A 23,508-nucleotide genomic window follows, 5' to 3' on the forward strand; every position below is an offset into this window, starting at 1 on the left:
AGTTCACTTAGTGTTTCTTATTAACTTTTCTCATTGTAGATGGAGACACACAAACTCCAGCTCAACATCTCAGCAGCAGCTTCCATCGCCACAGGACATTTACACTGGCTGACACACACACACACACACACACACACACACACACACACACACACACACACACACACACACACACACACACACACACACACACACACACACACAACAGAAGTGTTCTGAGCATTGTCTTTAATAGATCAGTGACTCAGTCCAAATGCTGAACTAATTACTAATGGATATTAAAACACTGGGAGGTACATTAGAAACACCTTCAAACTAAAACACCTTTACATCCAATAAAACTCCTGGAAATAAGACAATCAATGATGAAAGTAATAAATCATCAATACAACAATCAACATCAAACTAAACACCCATTTTGCAAACAATAACTACATAACTTACATTTACATGATGTAATAACTATATACAAAACTAATCCAAATAACTATATACAAAGCTATATAAAATATGTATGTACAACTACTTTTATTGTTGTAGTATTGCTGATGGCCAAACATTTGCACACGCAGAACGTTAATATCTGAAATGCACGTCTGAGGAGTGAAGAGAAGTATTACTGCTGTTACATCATGAACAGAAACAACCTGGAAAATATAGAAAAACAAGACATGTTGTCTACTGGACAGGAGTAATATACAATCTACTTTTCTGATGTACAGATTAGATTAGTTACAACTCCACTGTCATTACAGTGAAACTTTGAAAAGCATGTGAGTAATGATAATATTGTCACAATAATATGTGGTTCTTTTCCATTAATAAACACTTTAATGTAATTTTATTGAAGGTGAATGTTTAAGATGTTCAGGCGACCCCTGGAAGCCACATCCCCTTAGCATCGCCTCATATTGCCCGACGGTCCCGTCGCTCTAACCTGTGAAGTTGTGAGTTGAGTTTGTGGCGTCCTGTTCGGTGTCTCTTCATATTGAAGTCTGTTTGCAGTTTGTTTAAATGTTCACAAACTGGTAATGCTCATTCCACACATTCCAGGAAATGAATGTTGGTGTCACCAGTGCAGAAAACCTTCATCATGAAGAAAGCAGAGCTCAATATTTCAGCATCCTGAAAACAGGACAAAACTCAAGATTTATTGGCTTACAAAGTTCACAAAACTCATGGTCTCTTCATTTGTCATTTACAGAATGCCTCCATCCTGTGCGCTTTATAATGCAGCTTTAACATTAAGACTCAACATGCTTATTTAAATAAACAAAAAGACAGCTATTAGTACATATAAAATTGCATAACTCATTCTACCAGCAGTTTTATTTCAAGATTAAAAAAAGAAAAGTGACTAAGAAGACATTGGACACATTAACAGGGCGAAGGAAGGGAAACGCCCACTTCCTTTTTAAATCAACATGGATGTTTCTCTAGTCTTGTGAGGACGGCGTGCGGCCGCACACAGACGGACATGGCGGAGTGCAAACAGGAAGTGAGTGGAAGAGGTCAGCTGACATCAGAACATCACTGTGGTCCCAACGACGAAAAGAAAAACACCCTGAGCCAAAACAGCACGACAGCTCCAACTCAGAAACATCAAGCCAGAAACATCAAACCAAAACCAGATGCATAGAAGAGTCCACATCCAGCGGCTCAGCAGGGGCGGGACGAGGACGAGGAGGAGACAGGGAGATGAGGAAGACGAAGATGAAGACGAGACTAGAAGACGAGGAGGACGAGGACAAGATGAGGAGGACGAGGACGAGATGAGGAGGACGAGGAGACGAGGATGAAGACGAGACTAGAAGACGAGGAGGACAAGGACGGGGATGACGAGGAGACAAGGATGATGACAGGATGAGGAGACGAGGATGACGAGGAGACGAGGATGACAAGGAGACGAGGAGACGAGGATGACAAGGAGACGAGGAGACTGGGAGACGAGGACGACAAAGATGATGAGGACGAGGAGACGAGGATGACAAAGATGATGAGGAGGACAAGGAGACGAGGAGGACGAGGAGACTGGGAGACGAGGATGACGAGTAGACTGGGAGAAGAGGAGGACGACAGGTCGAGGAGACGAGGATGACAAAGATGAGGAGACGAGGATGACAAAGATGATGAGGAGGACGAGGAGACGAGGATGACAAAGATGATGAGGAGGACAAGGAGACGAGGAGGACGAGGAGACGAGGCTCTGAGGAGCTCAGCTTTGTGCTTCTCTTCACTTGTGCTCCAGCCTCAGCAGCTGCTCTTTGCCGTTGATGGTTAAGGAGCGCAGACGTCCGTCCTCCTCTACCTCCACCCGCTCCTGACCGTTCTCCATCACCCTGCAGGACAAAACACTGCGCTGCTGAGAGCTACAGGACACAGCAAATGTCCAGGATGTGTGCCATGCAGGCAAACATGGAATCCAGACATAAGATCTGAATTCAACTCACAGTTTCTTGTGTTGAACAGAAATTTAATGTTTGAGGAACAAGAGCGTTCAGAGAGTAAAACCCCTGCAGCAGCGGGTAAAACCCCTGCAGCAAGAGGTAAAACCCCTGCAGCAAGAGGTAAAACCCCAGCAGCAGTGGGTAAAACCCCTGCAGCAGCGGGTAAAACCCCTGCAGCAAGAGGTAAAACCCCTGCAGTAGTGGGTAAAACCCCAGCAGCAAGAGGTAAAACCCCTGCAGCAAGAGGTAAAACCCCTGCAGCAGCAGGTAAAACCCCTGCAGCAAGAGGTAAAACCCCTGCAGCAGCAGGTAAAACCCCTGCAGCAAGAGGTAAAACCCCTGCAGCAGTGGGTAAAACCCCTGCAGCAAGAGGTAAAACCCCTCCAGCAAGAGGTAAAACCCCTGCAGCAGTGGGTAAAACCCCAGCAGCAAGAGGTAAAACCCCAGCAGCAGTGGGTAAAACCCCTGCAGCAAGAGGTAAAACCCCTGCAGCAAGAGGTAAAACCCCTCCAGCAAGAGGTAAAACCCCTGCAGCAGTGGGTAAAACCCCAGCAGCAAGAGGTAAAACCCCTGCAGCAAGAGGTAAAACCCCTGCAGCAGTGGGTAAAACCCCTGCAGCAAGAGGTAAAACCCCTGCAGCAGCAGGTAAAACCCCAGCAGCAAGAGGTAAAACCCCTGCAGCAGTGGGTAAAACCCCAGCAGCAGTGGGTAAAACCCCTGCAGCAGTGGGTAAAACCCCAGCAGCAGTGGGTAAAACCCCAGCAGCAGTGGGTAAAACCCCTGCAGCAAGAGGTAAAACCCCTGCAGCAGTGGGTAAAACCCCTGCAGAAGTGGGTAAAACCCCTGCAGCAAGAGGTAAAACCCCAGCAGCAGTGGGTAAAACCCCTGCAGCAAGAGGTAAAACCCCTGCAGCAAGAGGTAAAACCCCTCCAGCAAGAGGTAAAACCCCTGCAGCAGTGGGTAAAACCCCAGCAGCAAGAGGTAAAACCCCTGCAGCAGTGGGTAAAACCCCTGCAGCAAGAGGTAAAACCCCTGCAGCAGCAGGTAAAACCCCAGCAGCAAGAGGTAAAACCCCTGCAGCAGTGGGTAAAACCCCAGCAGCAGTGGGTAAAACCCCTGCAGCAGTGGGTAAAACCCCTGCAGCAAGAGGTAAAACCCCTGCAGCAGTGGGTAAAACCCCTGCAGAAGTGGGTAAAACCCCGGAGGTGAACAGGAGCAGGCAGGCGGGTCACTTTGCTATTATAGAATTCTGACCCGCTCCATGGAAACGTGACCTTTGTCTCAACACCTTAATGCATAAAAACAATAAAAATGTACCTCTCACATGTGTAATCCAAGTAATAAAGCTTTAGCATTGTTTAGTCTTGAAATGTCATTTTAGGAATTCATTTTTAAAAAGTTTGGATTTCTATTTTGTATACACAGACTTGTAAACTTAATTTCTGTGTATGTGATAGGATTCAGTAGTGGCTTATTTAGAAATTGTATATATGTAAGGGAAGATCAAGTAATACATGTAACAAGTAATATTTATATTAAATATCTACATTAGAACATTCTTGTTAGCAAAAGTTAAAGTTCCATATTAGGGGACAAAATGTTATGTCTAGAAAAGTCAATTTTATATAGAAAAGTGTCCCGCAGGGTCAGAATTCTATATGTATATGTACAGTATATACCTGCTGGGACAGGGGCTCCTGTCTGTTCTTTCTTTGTTTTGTGTTTTTAATCAGCCGTTCCAGTGTGTTTTGAAATACACCTTTGAGAAAGTACTAAATATGCAGAATGATTAAAAAAGTACCTTTTAGTGGTGATCTTCCTGCCATTGATGATCTTGCTGGATGTGGAGACAGAGCGGAAGTTTCCTGTACTTCCTCCTCCTCCTCCTCCTCCTCCTCCTCCTCCCCCTCCAAACGAGGTTGAAGAGAACGATGTGAACCCTGGACCTCCTAGACTGCCCATGGTTGTCATGTGACCCATGTGACCCATGTGACCCATGTGACCCATGTGAGCCATGTGACCCATGTGACCCATGTGACCCATGGGGCTCATGGAGCTGAAGGAGCCGAAGCCTGAGATAACAGCACAAGGAGTCAGACTGACAGAAGAGGCGTAGCATTTAGCAGTTACTGTACTGCTTACCTGGATCAAACGGTGTGAAACCAGCGCCGAAGGGAGGAAACCCAACAAACCCTCCATAAAATGAGCCCCCAGTTCGACTGCGACCCGCCCGGCTTTGGTGCCGCCGGCCACCGCCGAAGAACGGATCCTCACTGAATGGATCAGCACCTGGCAGGGGGCGGGGTTAAACACACCACAGAGGAGCAGCAACATGAGCATGAGCCTTACTATTGGAGCAACTCTGTCACTTTTCATCTCACCGAACAGATCGACGAAAGGGTCTCTGCCCCCGAAGAATTCCCTGAAGACGTCTTCTGGGTTACGGAACGTGAACTGTTGGTGGAAATGATCGCCGTTGTGAAAATGTCCTGAAACAGCAAAGTCACATGACAGAATTTAACTTACAGCTTGTGGCTCCGCAGCGAGGGCAGTCCCCATCGCTCATTCATTCTCTCATTCATTCAGTCCATCTTTGGGAGTTTTACTCTTGGACACTTTGACATGTGGAAGGGGAATGGAACATGCAACCTTCTGATTGAGACGACCAGCTCGACCCACTGAGCCTCAGCAGCTCAAACAAACACATAAAACTGTACAGACATTGCACTGTTTACTACTCAAAAGACAGTACTTTATCATTGCTCAGAACGCAGTTTTTCATTGCTGCACAGAACACAGTATTTCATTAGTATCCATTAACAAACGTTTCTTTCACAAGCTGGGCTGTGTGAAGTTTTTTCATGTGTTGCTGAAGACACGTTGCTGCAGTAGAACATGGAAAGCAAATACACAGCAGGTTGCCCAAGAGTTCAAAGGTTCATGTAGTGCCACAGCCTTATTCCACCTGGACACTGCTATATAGAAGTACATCAAAATACTTCTTTTGCAAATTCATGATAAACATTGACGTTTTAGAGGACTGACACTGGATTCCCTGATAAATTAACATAGCTGATGTTTTCCTTGTAATGAAAAATAAAAACCACCAACCTCTTCCTGCGTTGTTTCCTGTCAGCCCCTCTTTCCCGTACCGATCGTAGACGCTCCGCTTGTTGGCTGCAGGAGCAACGTGAGCAGAGGTGAGAGCAGAGTGGGATACACACCATCCGACTGTAACAGGGTCTGACTGTAACAGGGTTGAAGCTCAGGAAGCAGCCCTGTTACAGCCAGACGCTGATACACACCATCTGACTGTAACAGCAGCCCTGTTACAGTCAGACACTGATACGCACCGTCTGACAGGACTTCGTACGCCTCCGACAGCTCCTTGAACTTTTTCTCTGCCTCCTCCTTGCCGTCGGGGTTCTTGTCAGGATGCCACCGCAGGGCCAGCTTCCGGTACCTGCACAGGGACACCAGGAACACCTTTAGGACCCGTGGTAAACATTCAGCTTCAGGAGGTCTGGCTGAGCAACTGAAGTCCTGATAAGACCAGAGTCAGGGGGTTCTGGGCCTGGTTCAGGAGGTTGGTAGCAGACGGGAGAAACAGCTTTTGTGACGTGAGGTTCTGGTCCTCGGCCAGCTCAGTAGGTAGAGCATGAGACTCTCAGTCTCAAGGTAGAGGGTTCATGTCCCCCGTCCAGCTCAGTAGGTAGAGCATGAGACTCTCAATCTCAAGGTAGAGGGTTCATGTCCCACACCAGGCACCACCCTTCCTGTGGGCTCTCCACCTGCAGGAAGGTTCTTAATGGGTCAATGTGATCTGGGTGACGGTGCTCAGACTGACAACACCACCACCCGGGAATGGATAAGAGGGAGAAGATGGATGGATGGATGTATTCTGGTCCTGATGGACTGAAGCACCCTGCCAAGGGGGAGGGGTTGAAAGACTAGTGGCCTGCTGAGCTCCGTCTTAAGGCAGGGCTCCGTCTTAACACAGGGCTCCGTCTTAACGCTGAGCTCCGTCTTAAGGCTGAGCTCCGTCTTAAGGCAGGGCTCCATCTTAACGCCGAGCTCAGTCTTAATGCAGGGCTCCGTCTTAAGGCAGGGCAGCTCCTGTTCAAGCTCCGCCCCTCCTGTTACTGAGATGAGTGTCTGCACCTCGTCTGAACACCAGGGGGCAGTGGAGCGACATATTTAAAAAAAACAGTTCAGTAAACAACCAGTGAAAACAAAGCAGCAGATGAGAACAACTATGGAGGGTTTATACTGCAAGGAGATATTCAAAGTGCTTGTGACACCATATTCCATGTTGATTTAATTACGTTCGCCGTCAAAAATAACAGTGAAAGGCATAATTGCCTTCCATCAGCTGCCTCCTAAATTTACCCATTTTTGAATTTTGAAGTTGACAAGCTAATCCTCCCCGGAAGGTCGGAGATGGGAGAGGAATGGGGAAGTGACGTAGCAGGAGGAATGCTTCCTCTCGGTCCGCAAGGAATGCTATTTTTTTTTCTTCTTTTTTTGGGGGGGTGGGGGGGGTTTCAACACAGAATGATCTAATACTTACATACAGTATAGTAGGTCTATACTAAGATGGTGTAGTATGTCTACACAATAGACATACTCTAGTAAATCATCTCCTATATCGTGTAGAATAGAGGCTACACATATTGAAGGATCTACTAGCGTATATCTACGGTGTAGGCTTGGTGGAGCAGACATTCATTACACAGGACAGATTGATGGCAGAGTTAATTTATTAAAAGTCCCTCATTAGTCCTCCGACAGGAAATTTCTTCACCAAATGGACCGTCTTCAGCAGCCACACAGCGCAGTGCTGGGGGAGGTGATGGAGGCCAGGGGTGTAGCTCAGGGGGAGCTGATGGAGGCCGGGGGTGTAGCTCAGAAGGAGGTGATGGAGGCTGGGGTGTAGCTCAGGGAGTTACGGTGTAGACTGTTTGGACTGTCGGAGTAAAACGGAATAACAGAGGAAACCCACACACACAAGGAGAGAACATATACACTCCACACAGAAAGGCTCCTGCCGGGATTTGAACCGGGACCTTTTTTTTTGTAATTAGAAATACCTGAGACCTTCTGGCTGTGAGGCGAGCGGCTCAATGTGCAGTCACTGTGTATTCAGGAAGTGGTGAGTGGAACAAGTGTTATCACATCAGATCTACAGTCTTTATTCTGTCGTCTCCACAGTAACTGATATGGACTCAATCAGTCTCCTTGACGATTGTTGTTGGCGTCTCGTCTTCAGATTGTCAGAATATTTGCCGTAGTTGCTGGGTTGATCGTCACTGTTCCCCCAAATCTGTTGGGCCTGACCTCCATCACTCTCTCTTTCTCTTCTTCTTTAAAAAGTCTTCAACTACTGATGAACCGTGTGAAATGTCAGAAAATAGTTCTGTTTCTTCACTTTTCTGTGTGTCCGCTGCTGTGTTGAGCCTGTTACTGCTGGAACCTGTTACTGCTGGAGCCTGTTACTGCTGGAACCTGTTACTGCTGATGCCTGTTACTGCTGGAACCTGTTACTGCTGGAGCCTGTTACTGCTGACACCTGTGTTGGGTTTAAGATTCCAGTGAATTCCTCCAGCAGTTTCTCCTCCAGAGGGGAAACACCAGGAACAATGAACAGGACATAAAACAGCAGGGAGGAAGGCAAAGACCCCAGGAAGTCTCCACCCCCCAGGTTGACAACCAATGGTAATGGTCGAACCTGACCCGGACACCACAGGGTTCCAAAAGTCAACTTGGTGAGACTCCTTTCCTACCAACTGTCCCCTGCTTCTCATCCGACCACCAAGAGGGACACACGTCTCTGCTGCCTCTGGACGGTAAAGAGAGCACCAAGTGGACCCAAGGGACAGAACCAACGTCACCCTGCTGGACGAGCAGGACAGTTTGGACAACTGAAGCCAGGCCTCTGAATTTAGAACGCTGAATTCAGACCCGGTAACAACCAGTTACCGCTGCCTCACAGAACTGCACAGCGCCACGGACGGTGCTGTCCGGCACAGCGCCACGGACGGTGCTGTCCAGCACAGCGCCACGGACGGTGCTGTCCAGCACAGCAACCGGACAGCAAGAGCTTTTGTCTGGGCAGCAACTGTTGGATTAGCGTGAAGCTAACATGCAATGTGTTTCAATGTGCCGCTGATGAAGCCGTCGTGGCCCAGATGTTTGTGTATGCGTGTTCACGTGCACCAACCAAGTCCGGGACTCGGGTTTTCCACCTCAGAACCAGAGGTCCAAGTGAGCTCCAGGCCCACTGGGATCTCTGTGTGGAGAACCGGGTTGCAGAACCGAACGTCGCCAGAATTCTCTCTTTCTCTTCTCTCTCTCTCTCTCTCTCTCCCTCTTTAACTAACCCGAGTCTGTGCTTCCCCTGCTACTGCTGGAGCCTGTTACTGCTGACGCCTGGTACTGCTGGAGCCTGTTACTGCTGACGCCTGGTACTGCTGGAGCCTGTTACTGCTGGAGCCTGTTACTCCTCTGATGTCACAGCAAGATGGAGGAGGTTGAGAAAGCTTGATCAGCAGAGGTCGAGAATCAGGACTTAACTTCACTTGTATTTTGTAGTGTTATACTAACGGACTACGTAGAACAGCTCAATGGATCAACTCTTCATGGTGATTAGATTTTGGCTCCAGACGATCTCAGAACTCCTGTAATGGAGGAAAGAGGATGATGTTGTAGAGCCGATGAACGGGAGTCGGAGGCGGCGTGTTCGGCGAGTAACTCCAAACTTTCTTCTCCATTCAACCAAACGTCTCAGTAACTCTTTTCTTTTCTCTGTGTAACACCAATTTACCTCCCACCAGAAACCCCGCCTCTACAAATTAAAGTTCCACACCACAATTTTATTTTGGACCAATTTATCAAAATATTTTTGTTGGACTTGTTTATTGAAGTATATCCATCTCTTATTGTATTTTATTTGTTTCTTGTTTTTAAAAGATTGGGTGCAGTACAACTGTTTATTTTTCATTACAAGATATTTTTATATATTTAAGTTTTTTTTTTTTTTTTTTTTTTTTTAACATGTTCAATAAATGCTGTGCCAAATTCAAAGACATCATTGTGTAAATAATCAGGATTGCAATATTGTCCCAAATAATGGTGATTATGATGTTTTCTATAATCAAGCAGCCCTTGGATTACGGCAGTATGACAAAAACTTTTTATAATAAAAATACCTCTATTTTGTTTTGCCTTTTTTCAAAAATGTTTGGGTTCTTTAAATATTTCTGCTTGTCCAGAGTGACACGCCTCACTGACCAATCAGCAGACGGCTGAGTTACAGTTAAGGAAGCACCGATCCACGTTGTTTCACTTCCAATCCGATCCTGATACTTGAATTTAGATATCTGCCGATACCGATACTATTCCAATACCGGAGCCGTTTGCTTTAATATTATTATTATTATCATCATTATTGTTGTTGACTTTACATGAGGCTGTAATAAACTCCTCTCTACAGTAAAGTATGAAATGTACTAATGTATACATGTATTCTCTCTAAACACAACTTGAGGTTAGTATCAGGACAGAAAAGGAAGCAGTACAAAGTATTTTTGTTCCATGTGAACAATGTGGGGGTCTGCGTGACGTCATCATCTCATAATAAACTAGTTCTATCTTTAGAACCTCAGAATGACTTTATTAATTTCTGGGGAAATTCTTGAGCAAGGCAGCAGCAACACAATGTTTCCAGCTCTAAAGCAGCTCCAACCATTGGGACTATTTTCAGGGAGTTTAGTGTGGAGTAGGACGCAGCTTCACGGAGGTGTGAATCGCCTGCTGACAGCCTGGAGGAGCTGCTGGTCATTGTTTTGATGTCAGTGCTGTTCTCCTCCGAGAGCTGGAGTTTGAAAACGCTGAGGTCTGGCTGCAGAGCGCCGCCCTGCTGGACTACGGCTTTGCTAACATCCACGTTGCTGTGTTGCTTTGCCAACATCCACGTTGCTGCGTTGCTTTGCCAACATCCACGTTGCTGCGTTGCTTTGCCAACATCCACGTTGCTGTGTTGCTTTGCTAACATCCACATTGCTGTGTTGCTTTGTGGTGTTTTGAGCCTAAAATCCATCCAAATAGCAACATGTTGCCATGAAAAGTTGGATAGCACAGTGCTACTTCCCTAGCCTGCTCGCTGGCTGTACACTGTGGAGTCATTTCAGCAACAGTAAAGCAGACGAGGATCATGGATCAGAACCCTCTGCAGGTTGGATCAGAAGTTTCTGATCCGTGAATTAATTTGGTATCAGAACCCGATCCAGATACTGGATAAGATCGGCCCCATCCCTACTTGTAGTTCCGCCTTATAGGCGCAGTTCCACCGCACTTTGTCGCGTCGCAGGGCGGGTTTTCCCGCGGTCCGACTGAAAAATTGTGTAAGATAGGGAAGGAACCCGCGACCGCCGGGTACGATTTCCCGCTACTCCTCCGTTGAGGTACCTAGCAGCGAGGAACAGGTCTGTGAGGAGGACCTGCAACGCAGCCGTCTGCTGATTGGTCGTGAGGATCGTTACTCTCTACTTACCATCAATATTTAAATATTTCATCCTGGTAAACCTCCTGTTGTTGTTTACATACGCCGCTTTGCTCACTGGTTGATTTGTTTACTGGTTTATTGAAACGTCAGCGCTGCACAACACCGCGTCTTTTAACGAGGTACAGACGCTCCTCTCAGGAGGAGGAGGAGCTCCAGCAGGAGCAGGAGGAGGAGCTCCAGCAGCAGGAGGAGGTCCAGCAGGAGGAGGAGGAGGAGGAGCTCTAGCAGGAGCAGGAGGAGGAGCTCTAGCTGGAGCTGGACGCTGCTGTTCACCAACAGAAAGTTCAACCTGAGTCACAGAGAACAACTTGGACCTCCAGCAGCTTCCATGTTCTTCTCTGGACGCGTCTCCGAGTCGTTCTCAACCCTGCCTACATTTTTACTGTCCTCTCTGTGTTGGACGTGAGACAGAGTTGGTCCTGGGTGCTCTTTTCTGTACTGTAGCCTCCCACTCTGCTCCGCTTAGCAACGTACTGCGGTGGAACAGCGGCTTATGGGACCCTTTCCTCGGTGCTTGGTACCTCAACGGAGAAGTGATGAAAAGTAGTCACGGGCTGGTAATGGTTCTTTCGGTTCCTTCCACAAGGGCTGTGCCTCTTCACTCGTCTCCTCCTTTCATTACCATGTCCACGATTCCGTTCCACGATGCATAACCGTGTTACACCCTCCATGTTCTTCATAGCTGCTCATTACAAACTTTCCATTCATTGTCCCAGACAGTCAGACGGCCTCCCCCGGCTGTCCCACATTATGGGAGTTATTTCTTCCAGAAGTCCTGGTCAGCTGACCTGCTGTAAATCCCTCCTGTCATGTCGCCTCCAGGATCCTCATTTCTGTACCGCAGGTTCACTGTTAATGTGACAAAGGAAACTGGATGGTCACAGATTTGTTGACGCTTTGAGAAGCAATGTCCTCCTGGTTACATGGCGGTCAGAGTGGCTCATGTCCCATCCAGATCTGATTCATGTCCACATATGGCTGAGGCTGGTATGCCCTCTCTAGATATGTGAATGCCCACATATCTAGGTGTGGCAGGAGATTAAACCCCTGATAGGAACTAGGTGTGCTGCCTCACCTGTCTGTCCATACAGGAGGAGCTGCCCGGGGACACGGGGTGACAGGTGGGAGGAGACAGACTGAAAAGCCTGTGTGCACACACTGCTGGGGGACATATAGGTTTGTTTTGGATTTAATTTAATACAAGAATCATGGAGAACTGCAGTCCTGACTCCGTGCCTCTGGGGGGGGAACCCGGCGGTGGCGTGCTCTACTGCCACATCACGTTACATCATCCAGTAGCAGATCCAATCGGAGCCACCTGACATGGACCGTGTGAACGAAGCCGAAGAGTCGCAGATATGAAGCCATAGAAGAAGGTACTCCAGGTACTACAGTAGAAATACGAAAACATTTGCTTTGCTTGAATTCTGAAATGTTCTGTGTTGCCATGGGACTAGAGAACCGTATGTGCTTTAACCCCCATTTTCATGTATGTGATCTTTTAAGAACAACAAGGCCTGAAATATGTTGGGAACGTTCTCAACTCACGCTTTCTTTATGTCGTCTGCAGAGGCCTCCCTCCGGACTCCTAAGACCTGGTAGTAGTCCACCATGATGAGGGGATGAGAGGAGGGACGTCAGTGAGCACGATGCACCTGAGAGAGCAAAGAGATGAATAGAGGGGTGAGTCCTCTCAGAGGACAGTAGAGAGACGGAGTGGGAGCTGATCCTCCACTTATTAGAGCGGCGATAAGTTCTGCTATTCAACAGTTCCACACAGAACATTCCACATGAGAACGAGTCGGGCTGCCGATCTGAGATAAAGTATGGCTACACGTGTCTGGTTTCACATCCTCATCACACGACGCTAACCAGCAGCCGTTTGACCGGGTACTGCTTTAAACTATTAACTGCTGTCACAACATGTCAGCTGGTCGGGCTGCTCCATTATGGGAAACATCATAATCACCATTATTTGGGGCAATATTGCAATCCTGATTATTTACAAAATGATGTCTCTGAATTTGGAACAGCAGTTATTGAACATGTTTAAAAAAAGAGACTCTCCTGTTAAATATATAAAAATATCTTGTAATGTAGTAATGACAAACGGTTGTACTGCACTCAATCTTTTGAAAACAAGGAATAAATCAAATACAATAAGAGCTAGATATACTTCAATAAATATTGATTAAACGTTTATATTGACTTGCCGCTCAGTAAAGTAGCGGCTGCCTTGCTCGGTCCCTTCTCAGTGTGGACGCAGTGTGGTGAGGGTGTCCTCTGGTCTGACTGCAGGAAGGAGGGAGGGACAGTCAGACTGACCTCAGGACGGGGGAGGGGCTCACAGCAGGACCCGTTGCTCATTGACCAGTGACTGTAGAACCAAACCTGCTTTCACCTCAGAGTCGCCAAACGCACTAGAAAGTCGCCAGTAACACCAGAAAGAGTCGCTAGGTTTGCCGCAAGTCGCTTTTCACAAGAACAAAGTGTCCAACAGGACCTGAGAGTCGCCAGATTTAGACAGAGAGTCGCCAAGTTAGCAGCAGTGCAGAGCGTCTCAGAGGGAAACTCCACATTGTGGTGCTGTTAAGTTCATATTCACCCAGTTACTGTGGGGTGGGGGGGAACTTTATTTTGTAGAGGCGGGGTTTGTGGTGGGAGGTATCTTGGTGTTACACAGAGAAAAGAAAAAAGTTACTGAGACGTTTGGTTGAATGGAGAAGAAAGTTTGGAGTTCCTCGCTGAACACGCCGCCTCCGACTCCCGTTCATCGGCTCTACAACATCGTCCTCTTTCCTCCATTACAGGAGTTCTAACACTAACCCCTAACCCTCACACTTACCCGTCTGGAGCCAAAATCTGATCACCATTAAGATTGCATTCATTGAGCGGTTCTACCACATGGTGTTTATGGTGCATTGATGCAACAGGGAACTGAGACGTTCCTGCAGATAAATGAAGAAGATCATTATCATCAAACATGAGAGACAGTGAAGCCTGTCAATCACTGATACACATCGTTCCTTATGGATGGAAACTGGCTCGGCTCAACACACACACAGGAGACAGACAGGGACAGAGAGACAGAGGGAGGAGAAATCCATCATTAACCTGCTAGTTTCCAGTATTTCCTCCGGCTTGAGCAGTTTGGTGGCGACAGGTCAGCCAACATGGCAACCTGCTGTTCCTCCAGCTTTAGCAGTTTAAATAGGGTTAACCCAGGACCTCATGGAGGACTGAGGCCAGGAACTCAGGGAGGACTGAGACCCCGAAACCCAGAGAAGACCTTCAGACCCAGAGAAGTCCCTCAGACCCAGAGAAGACCTTCAGACCCAGACAAGACCTTCAGACCCAGACAAGACCTTCAGACCCAGACAAGACCTTGACAGTCAGAGAAGACCTTCAGACCCAAAGAACACTTTCAGACACAGAAGACCTTCAGACCCAGAGAAGACCCAGAGAAGACCTTCACAGGCAGAGAACACAGTCGGACCCAGAGAAGACAGTCAGACCCAGAGAAGACAGTCAGACCCAGAGAAGACAGTCAGACCCAGAGAAGACCCAGAGAAGACAGTCAGACCCAGAGAAGACCCAGAGAAGACAGTCAGACCCAGAGAAGACAGTCAGACCCAGAGAAGACAGTCAGATTAGCAGAAGTAAAAAAACTTTTAAAAACAGTAATAACAATAATAAATAAAATAATAATAAAAGTGTTGTAGAGGATTTATGTCAACTGTTGGATCCAGCTGGTCCTTCAGAGGAGAATGAAATAATAAAAGGACTTTAGCAGTTCACCGACTCAGAAGCTTATGTGACGGCTGTTAGCTTAGCTTAGCTTCACGGTGCTACCTCCGGACAGTAAGGGACTCACCGTCGCTCGGTCAGCCGGCTAAAGCCTCGGTCACTCCGGCTCGGTTCTGGACTGGATCACACACTAAAAGCGTCTGTTCATGTTGAAATATGTGTCGTTTGTCAGATTCACCGAACCGACCGTCTTCTTCTGGTTGTTTAGCTGCTCCAGCTTCTTCTTCTTCTCCCCAGCGGCGGGAGGCCCAGTCAGTCTGGACTCACAGCGCCCCCTGTATGCAGACTGTTTAACAACACCAGCCGCTGCACCAGGGTCCCAGAAACCAACTGATGAAGCTCATCCTCTGAAGAGAACCAACAATACAAGGGTTTTCATTGACTGCATTTAAAGTTAAAACTGGATTAACTTCATTCCAAAATATGAAACATTGAAAAAAAAAAGGTATAAAAATCTGATCATTCTGGAACTCCCGGTTGGCGCGTACCAAGATGGCAGCATAGAGCGTAGCTCCTGAGTCAATTGGTCGAATTATCCACCAAAACCTGAATAGAGGTGCAGGTTTTAGGTTCCTCCCAGATGGAACACACCTGAATGCAATAAGGCCCCGTTACTTGGCTTTTTCACAAGCTTGATGATGACATCATCATCAGATGGAGGTAACTTCAGGATTATCTCTGCTTTTCTCTTATCCAGATAACTTCGAATCTAACTCTGGTTTTCTCTTATCTAGGTAACTTCAGGATTAACTCTGGTTTTCTCTTATCTAGGTAACTTCAGGATTAACTCTCGTTTTCTCTTATCTAGATAACTTCAGGATTAACTCTCGTTTTCTCTTTCTCTACTGAAGTTAACTCGATTAGAGAAAATCAGAGTTAATCCTGAAGTTACCTAGATAAGAGAAAACCAGAGTTATTCCTGAAGTTACCTCCATAAGAGAATATCCAGCATTGTAGTACAGGCCACAGGTTTAAACCAGGGACGATAGATGGAGGACTTAAGCAACGGGCAACCAAAGCAATCACAGCAACGTGCACGATGAGGGAACGGGGTCAGCTGCACAGGTTTGAGAGACTAAAGGACAAATTTGGACCAAAGGAAAATGAACGCTATCGATATCTACAACTAAAGAACTACTTTGAGGCGGGCGTTAGGATTGGCAAAGACAATGGAATAGTAGGAATATTTCAGAAAGCTTATGAGGGACAAAGTGTAGAGTGTTCTCAGCTTTATATGAAAGTCTGATGTGGAACAGGGACGGCTCCTCTATATGTTAAAGACAAAGAGGTAAGCGAGCTGAATGAAGGAAGAACAGAAGAGGAATGGTCTGTCATGTGTCCATTGCAGTGCACGGCCACGAGCTCCAGGGTTTGGCCCCAGTTCAGTCGGAAAATCAAGGACAAAGTGGTGGCAGCTCAACAGCCATGTTGGACACTGTGTGGACACACTGCTGCACATATTAATATACATACATATTGGTTCTGTCACAAAGTACAAGTGTATTGGGAACAAATATGGCAGTTTGCAAAAAGTATTAGGATATCAGTTCCCCAAAACGTGCCAGATGCTGTATTTGGGAAACATAAGCCAGGATGGGATCCAAATAACAGATGAACATCTGTTGAAGATATTAGGAGCAGCAAACCAGAAGTGATGAGCAGACGGTGGAGCAAAGTGGAACCGCCGACCAGGGAGCAGTGGAGCCACCGACCCGGAGCAGTGGAACCGCCGACCAGGGAGCAGTGGAACCGCCGACCAGGGAGCAGTGGAGCCGCCAACCCGGAGCAGTGGAGGCGCCGACCCGGAGCAGTGGAGCCGCTGACCCGGAGCAGTGGAGCCGCCGACCCGGAGCAGTGGAGGCGCCGACCCGGGAGCCGCCGACCCGGAGCAGTGGAGGCGCCGACCCGGAGCAGTGGCGCCGCCGACCAGGGAGCAGTGGCGCCGCCGACCCGGGAGCCGCCGACCCGTGAACCGCCGACCCGGAGCAGTGGAGCCGCCGACCCGGAGCTGTGGAGCCGCCGACCCGGAGCAGTGTAGCCGCCGACCCGGAGCAGTGGAGCCGCCGACCCGGGAGCCGCCGACCCGGAGCAGTGGAGCCGCCGACCCGGAGCAGTGGAGCCGCCGACCAGGGAGCAGTGGAGCCGCCGACCCGGGAGCCGCCGACCCGTGAACCGCCGACCCGGAGCAGTGGAGCCGCCGACCCGGAGCAGTGGCTCCGTGCGGCTGAGGAACTATTTGGAATGGAGAGACTCACGCACAGACTAAGATTACAGGAGTCCCAATTCAAAGAAAAGTGGGACAAATGGACTGAATCCCAGAGGACAGAAGAAGACACCACCTCCACCGGACAATAGAGACATTGGTTGATGAAAGATGGACAGATTTTGTGTATCTCTTTGCCCTGAAACTGGAACTGTGACAACTGAAAATATTCAATAAAAAAATCAAGTAAAAAAAAAAAAAAATTCAGATCATTCTGTTGGAGGATTTTCACCAGAACTCTTCCATGTCGTTGTTACAGGAAAAAATAGGTTTACATTCTTGACTGAAGCCTGGGAGACTGGAGGGATAGACTGATAGATAGATAGATAGATAGAGAGATGGATAATGAGGGATGAATGGTCTCTCTCTCTCGAGCCACCAGACAGAGTGATGCTCTCTCTAGAACAGGGGTTCTCAGTCCTGGTCCTGCATGTTTTAGGTTCCTCCCAGATGCAACACACCTGAATGCAATAAGGCCTCGTTTCTTGGCTTTTTCACAAGCTTGATGATGACATCATCAAGACATGGAGGTGTGCTGAAGCTGGGAGAGCTAGAACGTGCAGGACACCGGCCCTCCAGGACCAGGATTGAGAACCCCTGCTCAAGAACAACGGCACACCATGACACAGAGTGATGCGTCCCTCTAGGGCCAGGACCAGGAGCGATGCTCTCTCTAGAGCCACAGCACAGAGCGATGGAGAATGGAGGTGTGCTAGTGACGTGTTTTTTTAAGTGAGGGTTGTGTTGGTGGTGTGTTTTGGTGACATGTGGGGGGGTGTTGGTGACAAGTGGGGGGGTGTTGGTGATAGGGGAGGTGTGTTGGTCACAGGGGGGGTGTGTTGGTTACGTGTGGTTGTAATGCTGACGTGTGGGTTTGTGTTGGTGACCTGTGGGGGGGTGTTGGTGATAGGGGAGGTGTGTTGGTGACGAGGAGGTGTGTTGGTGATAGGGGAGGTGTGTTGGTGACGGAGGAGATGTGTTGGTGATAGGGGAGGTGTGTTGGTGACGGGGAGGTGTGTTGGTGATAGGGGAGGTGTGTTGGTGACGGGGGAGGAGATGTGTTGGTGATCGGGGAGGTGTGTCGGTGATAGGGGAGGTGTGTTGGTGACGGGGGAGGAGATGTGTTGGTGATAGGGGAGGTGTGTTGGTGACGGGGAGGTGTGTTGGTGATAGGGGAGGTGTGTTGGTGACGGGGGAGGAGATGTGTTGGTGATAGGGGAGGTGTGTTGGTGACGGGGAGGTGTGTTGGTGATAGGGGAGATGTGTTGGTGACGGGGGAGGAGATGTGTTGGTGATAGGGGAGGTGTGTTGGTGATAGGGGAGGTGTGTTGGTGACGGGGGAGGTGTGTTGGTGATAGGGGAGGTGTGTTGGTGACGGGGGAGGAGATGTGTTGGTGACGGGGAGGTGTGTTGGTGATAGGGGAGGTGTGTTGGTGACGGGGGAGGAGATGTGTTGGTGATAGGGGAGGTGTGTTTGTGACGGGGGAGATGTGTTGGTGACGGGGGAGGTGTGTTGGTGATCGGGGAGGTGTGTTGGTGATAGGGGAGATGTGTTGGGTGACGGTGAGGCGTTGAAAGAGGAAGTGAGGAAGAGGAAGTATTCCTGTTGGAGGAATAACGACGGACTCTTCTCTCCAGCTGAACGTCACTCATCATATCATCAAACCACGTTTGTGTAACTGAAGTAATTTTGCAGTAATTCTGAACTTCTTGTTCAACTCAGTTATGTTACTAGTATGATGGATTATACTTCATACTAAGGTGACAGTTTGGATCTTCACACATTCAACCACAAACTGTTTTCAGTGACTGCAGTTTTATTGTTTGGTTGAAGCAAACAGGTGATCACATGACCCAACAGCTCATGATGTGTGGAAGGTGCAGTGGTGAAACGTGAGCGATGGCGCAGCGTGATTCATTTGAGCAGCTTCGCCGTTGCCATGGAGGTCATGGTGGTCATGGTGGTCATGGTCATGGTGGGCACGGTGATGTCTTTGAAGATGGGCTGCGAGGCACCAGAGTACGACACTTTGTTCTCGCTGAGAGTGCCGATGATCATCTGCCGCATTTCTCTGCTGGCGTCGCCACGTACCGCCAGCAGCGCCTGGATGTGCTCCTCCCTACGGAGAGACGGAGGGACAAGAAGCTCAGTACGGTCACACGACCACAGGAACCACAGGGTCTACCTGCTACACCTTAAGCCGCTGTTCCACCGCAGTACGTTGCTAAGCGGAGCAGAGTGGGAGGCTACAGTACAGAAAAGAGCACCCAGGACCAACTCTGTCTCACGTCCAACACAGAGAGGACAGTAAAAATGTAGGCAGGGTTGAGAACGACTCGGAGACGCGTCCAGAGAAGAACATGGAAGCTGCTGGAGGTCCAAGTTGTTCTCTGTGACTCAGGTTGAACTTTCTGTTGGTGAACAGCAGCGTCCAGCTCCAGCTAGAGCTCCTCCTCCTGCTCCTGCTAGAGCTCCTCCTCCTCCTCCTCCTGCTGGACCTCCTCCTGCTGCTGGAGCTCCTCCTCCTGCTCCTGCTGGAGCTCCTCCTCCTCCTGAGAGGAGCGTCTGTACCTCATTAAAAGACGCGGTGTTGTGCAGCGCTGACGTTTCAATAAACCAGTAAACAAATCAACCAGTGAGCAAAGCGGCGTATGTAAACAACAACAGGAGGTTTACCAGGATGAAATATTTAAATATTGATGGTAAGTAGAGAGTAACGATCCTCACGACCAATCAGCAGACGGCTGCGTTGCAGGTCCTCCTCACAGACCTGTTCCTCGCTGCTAGGTACCTCAACGGAGGAGTAGCGGGAAATCGTACCCGGCGGTCGCGGGTTCCTTTCCTATCTTACACAATTTTTCAGTCAGACCGCGGGAAAACCCGCCCTGCGACGCGACAGAAAGTGCGGTGGAACCTCAAGTTTAGGGTGTGAGCTGGGCGAGACCCTGTTGGAATGCAAGAGATGATGATGATGATGATGATTATTATTATTATTATTATAGTTTCTTCTACTGCTCAAACTGCTGGATGCCACGGACACCCAGACGTAACCCAACAGGAAGTCATGACGCCCAGACTCTAACCCAACAGGAAGTCATGACGCCCAGACTCTAACCCAACAGGAAGTCATGACACCCAGACTCTAACCCAACAGGAAGTCATGACGCCCAGACTCTAACCCAACAGGAAGTCATGACGCCCAGACTCTAACCCAACAGGAAGTCATGACACCCAGACTCTAACCCAACAGGAAGTCATGACACCCAGACTCTAACCCAACAGGAAGTCATGACGCCCAGACTCTAACCCAACAGGAAGTCATGACGCCCAGACTGTAACCCAACAGGAAGTCCTGACACCCAGACTCTAACCCAACAGGAAGTCACTGACACACCGCAGTGGTCCTTCCCTTAAGGTGAACTAACCAGGATGTACAGAACAAGTGAGGACATTGAAAGTCACTCCTCTCTCACTCATGGTTCTAAAGGCTCTGACCTGCCGTCTGTCCACCCACATTAAATGATATAGTAGTGGCGGTGAAGGACGACTGGGTTCCTCCTGCTCCTCTCTCCACCTCTCTCATCCTTTACCTCCTCTCTCTTCCTCTCTCCACCTTGCTCCTCCTCCTCGCCACCTTCCTCCTCCTCTACCTCCTCTCTCGCCCTCTCTCCTCCTCCTCTCTCCACCTTCCTCCTCCTCTACCTCCTCTCTCCTCCTCCTCTTTCCACCTTGCTCCTCCTCCTCTACCTCCTCTCTCCTCCTCCTCTACCTCCTCTCGTACTCTCTCTTGCTCCTCTCTCCACCTCTCCTCCTCCTCTCTCCATGAACATGTAATGGTTCGCCATGATACTAACCCATACTATCCATTCACAGACTAACGCCATCTGCTGGACACAGGAGAGAGCATGTTTTGATAAACGGGACACAGGCCCTCCAGTGTACTGTATGCAGCAGACAGGCTGACAGGCTCCCAGCTGAGAAAGCTTAACGGGTCATTTCCATACCAACAGTGACCTAGTTAGCACGTTAGCATACATTTGCATCCCTGACGTGCAGCACATCCAGGATGTGGTCTGCAGTGTGTGTACCTGATGTCGGGGTACTTGGACACCAGGGTGGTGACCTCCAGAAACAGCAGCGTGGGGTCGGTCAGCTTGAAGACCTCAGCGATGGCAGCGATGGCGCCACAGAGCCGCTCAGTGTCTTCACCCTGCAGACACATTCAGAGATGTGACACCGGGAGCAATCTTCACCATGTCACCTTCTGTTTCTAACTCTAACTCTAACCCTGATATATCGTCTAGCAAATTTAGTTATGGTCACAAGCTGTCAGTGGACTCACCGCCGCCAGTTTCCTGAAGAGAAACTTGAACTGATCAGCTTCTTTGATCATCCTGTCGGCTCCCTCCTTCCTCTCGTCGGCATTTCTGAAGGTGATTCTCTTCTGCATCACTGCTTTGATGTATTCCACCACCACCCTGCGCAGAGCCTCGCTGGTCATCTCCTGCAGAAAACATCTCGGAGTTCAGTGTCGAGTTCGTCTCCTTCAGGTCAGGTCAGTGTCGAGTTCGTCTACTTCAGGTCAGTGTCGAGTTCGTCTCCTTCAGTTCAGTGTCGAGTTCGTCTCCTTCAGGTCAGGTCAGTGTTGAGTTCGTCTACTTCAGGTCAGTGTCGAGTTCGTCTCCTTCAGGTCAGTGTCGAGTTCGTCTCCTTCAGGTCAGTTCAGTGTCGAGTTCGTCTCCTTCAGGTCAGTGTCGAGTTCGTCTCCTTCAGTTCAGTGTCGAGTTCGTCTCCTTCAGGTCAGGTCAGTGTCGAGTTCGTCTCCTTCAGGTCAGGTCAGTGTCGAGTTCGTTTACTTCAGGTCAGTGTCGAGTTCGTCTCCTTCAGGTCAGTGTCGAGTTCGTCTCCTTCAGGTCAGTCCAGTGTCGAGTTCGTCTCCTTCAGGTCAGGTCAGTGTTGAGTTCGTCTCCTTCAGGTCAGGTCAGTGTCGAGTTTGTCTCCTTCAGGTCAGTTCAGTGTCGAGTTCGTCTCCTTCAGGTCAGGTCAGTGTCGAGTTCGTCTCCTTCAGGTCAGTTCAGTGTCGAGTTCGTCTCCTTCAGGTCAGTTCAGTGTCGAGTTCGTCTCCTTCAGGTCAGTTCAGTGTCGAGTTCGTCTCCTTCAGGTCAGGTCAGTGTCGAGTTTGTCTACTTCAGGTCAGTGTCGAGTTCGTCTACTTCAGGTCAGGTCAGTGTCGAGTTTGTCTCCTTCAGGTCAGTTTGAGGAGCAGCAGCATTGTTTGATCTAATGAAAGCAAAAATCCTAACCCTCCGAAACCTAATCCTAATCTTAATCTAAACCCTTGTTACCCTAACCCTAATCGTAATCCTAACCCTCCCAACTCTAATCGTAATCCAAAACCTAATCTTAATCCTAACCCTCCTCACTCGAATACTAAACCTAACCCTAATCTCAATCCTAACCCTAATCAAATCCACTGATAGGGCAGGGGGAGTCACTGAGATAGATTTACTAACCCTAATACTAACCCTCCTAACCCTAATTTAACCCTTTTAAACCTAAACCTAATCCTCCTAACCCTTAACCTAATCTAGCACCGTCCTACCTGGTTGAAAGGCTTCTTGATCTTGTTGAAGTCGTTGAAGTAATCCTCCACCGTCACACAGATGGTGTCCACCGCATGGCAGCCGCTCAGCCACTTCCTGGTCAGCAGCTCGTTCAGGTGGTGCTGGTCAATGTTAACGTTAGGGTTCAAACTTCCTCCCCTCATGTTAACGTTAATTACTACATTACTGCACCACAACATTACTACATGACTACATTACTCCACTACTATATTACTGCACCACTATATTACTACACAACTACATTACTGCACCACTATATTACTACATTACTGCACCATATTAGTACAATACTGCACTACTATATTGCTACACCACTATATTACTGCACGACTACATTACTGCACTACTACACCACGATATTACTACATTACTGCACCACAACATTACTACATTACCGCACCATATTAGTACAATACTGCACTACTATATTGCTACACCACTATATTACTGCACGACTACATTACTGCACTACTACACCACGATATTACCACATTACTGCACCACCATATTACTACATTACTGCAACACTATATTACTACATGACTACATTACTCCACCACTATATTACATTACTGCACCACTATATTACTACATGATTACATTACTGCACTACTACATTACTACATGACTACATTACTGCACCACTATATTACTACATGACTACATTACTGCACTACTATATTACTACATGACTACATTACTCGTGGCTCAGTGGTAGAGTCAGTCGTCCAATAACTGGAGGGTTGATGGTTCGAATCCCACTCTATCCAAGTCATTGTCATTGTGCAAGGCACTTTACCCAC

General features: G+C 48.4%; 2 protein-coding genes across 10 annotated transcripts in view; both read right to left on the reverse strand.

The window, feature by feature from the left end:
• Positions 1-210: 210 nt before the first annotated feature.
• Positions 211-15,082, reverse strand: dnajb6a (DnaJ heat shock protein family (Hsp40) member B6a). 8 transcript variants are annotated; one of them, XM_080493215.1, is made up of 9 exons: positions 14,885-15,058; positions 13,224-13,302; positions 12,559-12,665; positions 5,801-5,910; positions 5,559-5,624; positions 4,829-4,936; positions 4,590-4,736; positions 4,249-4,519; positions 211-2,339 (listed from the first exon to the last, which is right to left on the reverse strand). In XM_080493215.1, exons 3-9 carry the CDS (start codon positions 12,621-12,623, stop codon positions 2,234-2,236), a joined length of 873 nt encoding a protein of 290 aa, XP_080349341.1. In that variant the 5' UTR covers positions 12,624-12,665; positions 13,224-13,302; positions 14,885-15,058; the 3' UTR covers positions 211-2,233. The 8 variants fall into 8 exon arrangements, with proteins under 8 accessions (XP_080349341.1, XP_080349342.1, XP_080349340.1 ...); XM_080493216.1 differs by lacking the exon at positions 14,885-15,058 and adding an exon at positions 14,125-14,479; XM_080493219.1 differs by having other exon boundaries at positions 217-1,125.
• A 3,792-nt stretch (positions 15,083-18,874) lies between these two features.
• exoc3 (exocyst complex component 3) overlaps positions 18,875-23,508 on the reverse strand; it is a 35,298-nt gene continuing 30,664 nt past the window's right edge. For both annotated transcript variants that reach the window (XM_080475325.1, XM_080475324.1), the window contains 4 exons: positions 22,684-22,806; positions 21,424-21,585; positions 21,170-21,291; positions 18,875-19,200 (listed from right to left, as the gene is read on the reverse strand). In XM_080475325.1, the coding sequence (XP_080331451.1) occupies positions 18,996-19,200; positions 21,170-21,291; positions 21,424-21,585; positions 22,684-22,806 (612 nt within the window). In that variant the 3' untranslated portion in view covers positions 18,875-18,995. The remainder of the gene's footprint in view (positions 19,201-21,169; positions 21,292-21,423; positions 21,586-22,683; positions 22,807-23,508) is intronic.

Source organism: Lipophrys pholis, assembly GCF_963383615.2.
Source record: "Lipophrys pholis genome assembly, chromosome: 1".
Lineage (NCBI taxonomy): Eukaryota > Metazoa > Chordata > Actinopteri > Blenniiformes > Blenniidae > Lipophrys > Lipophrys pholis.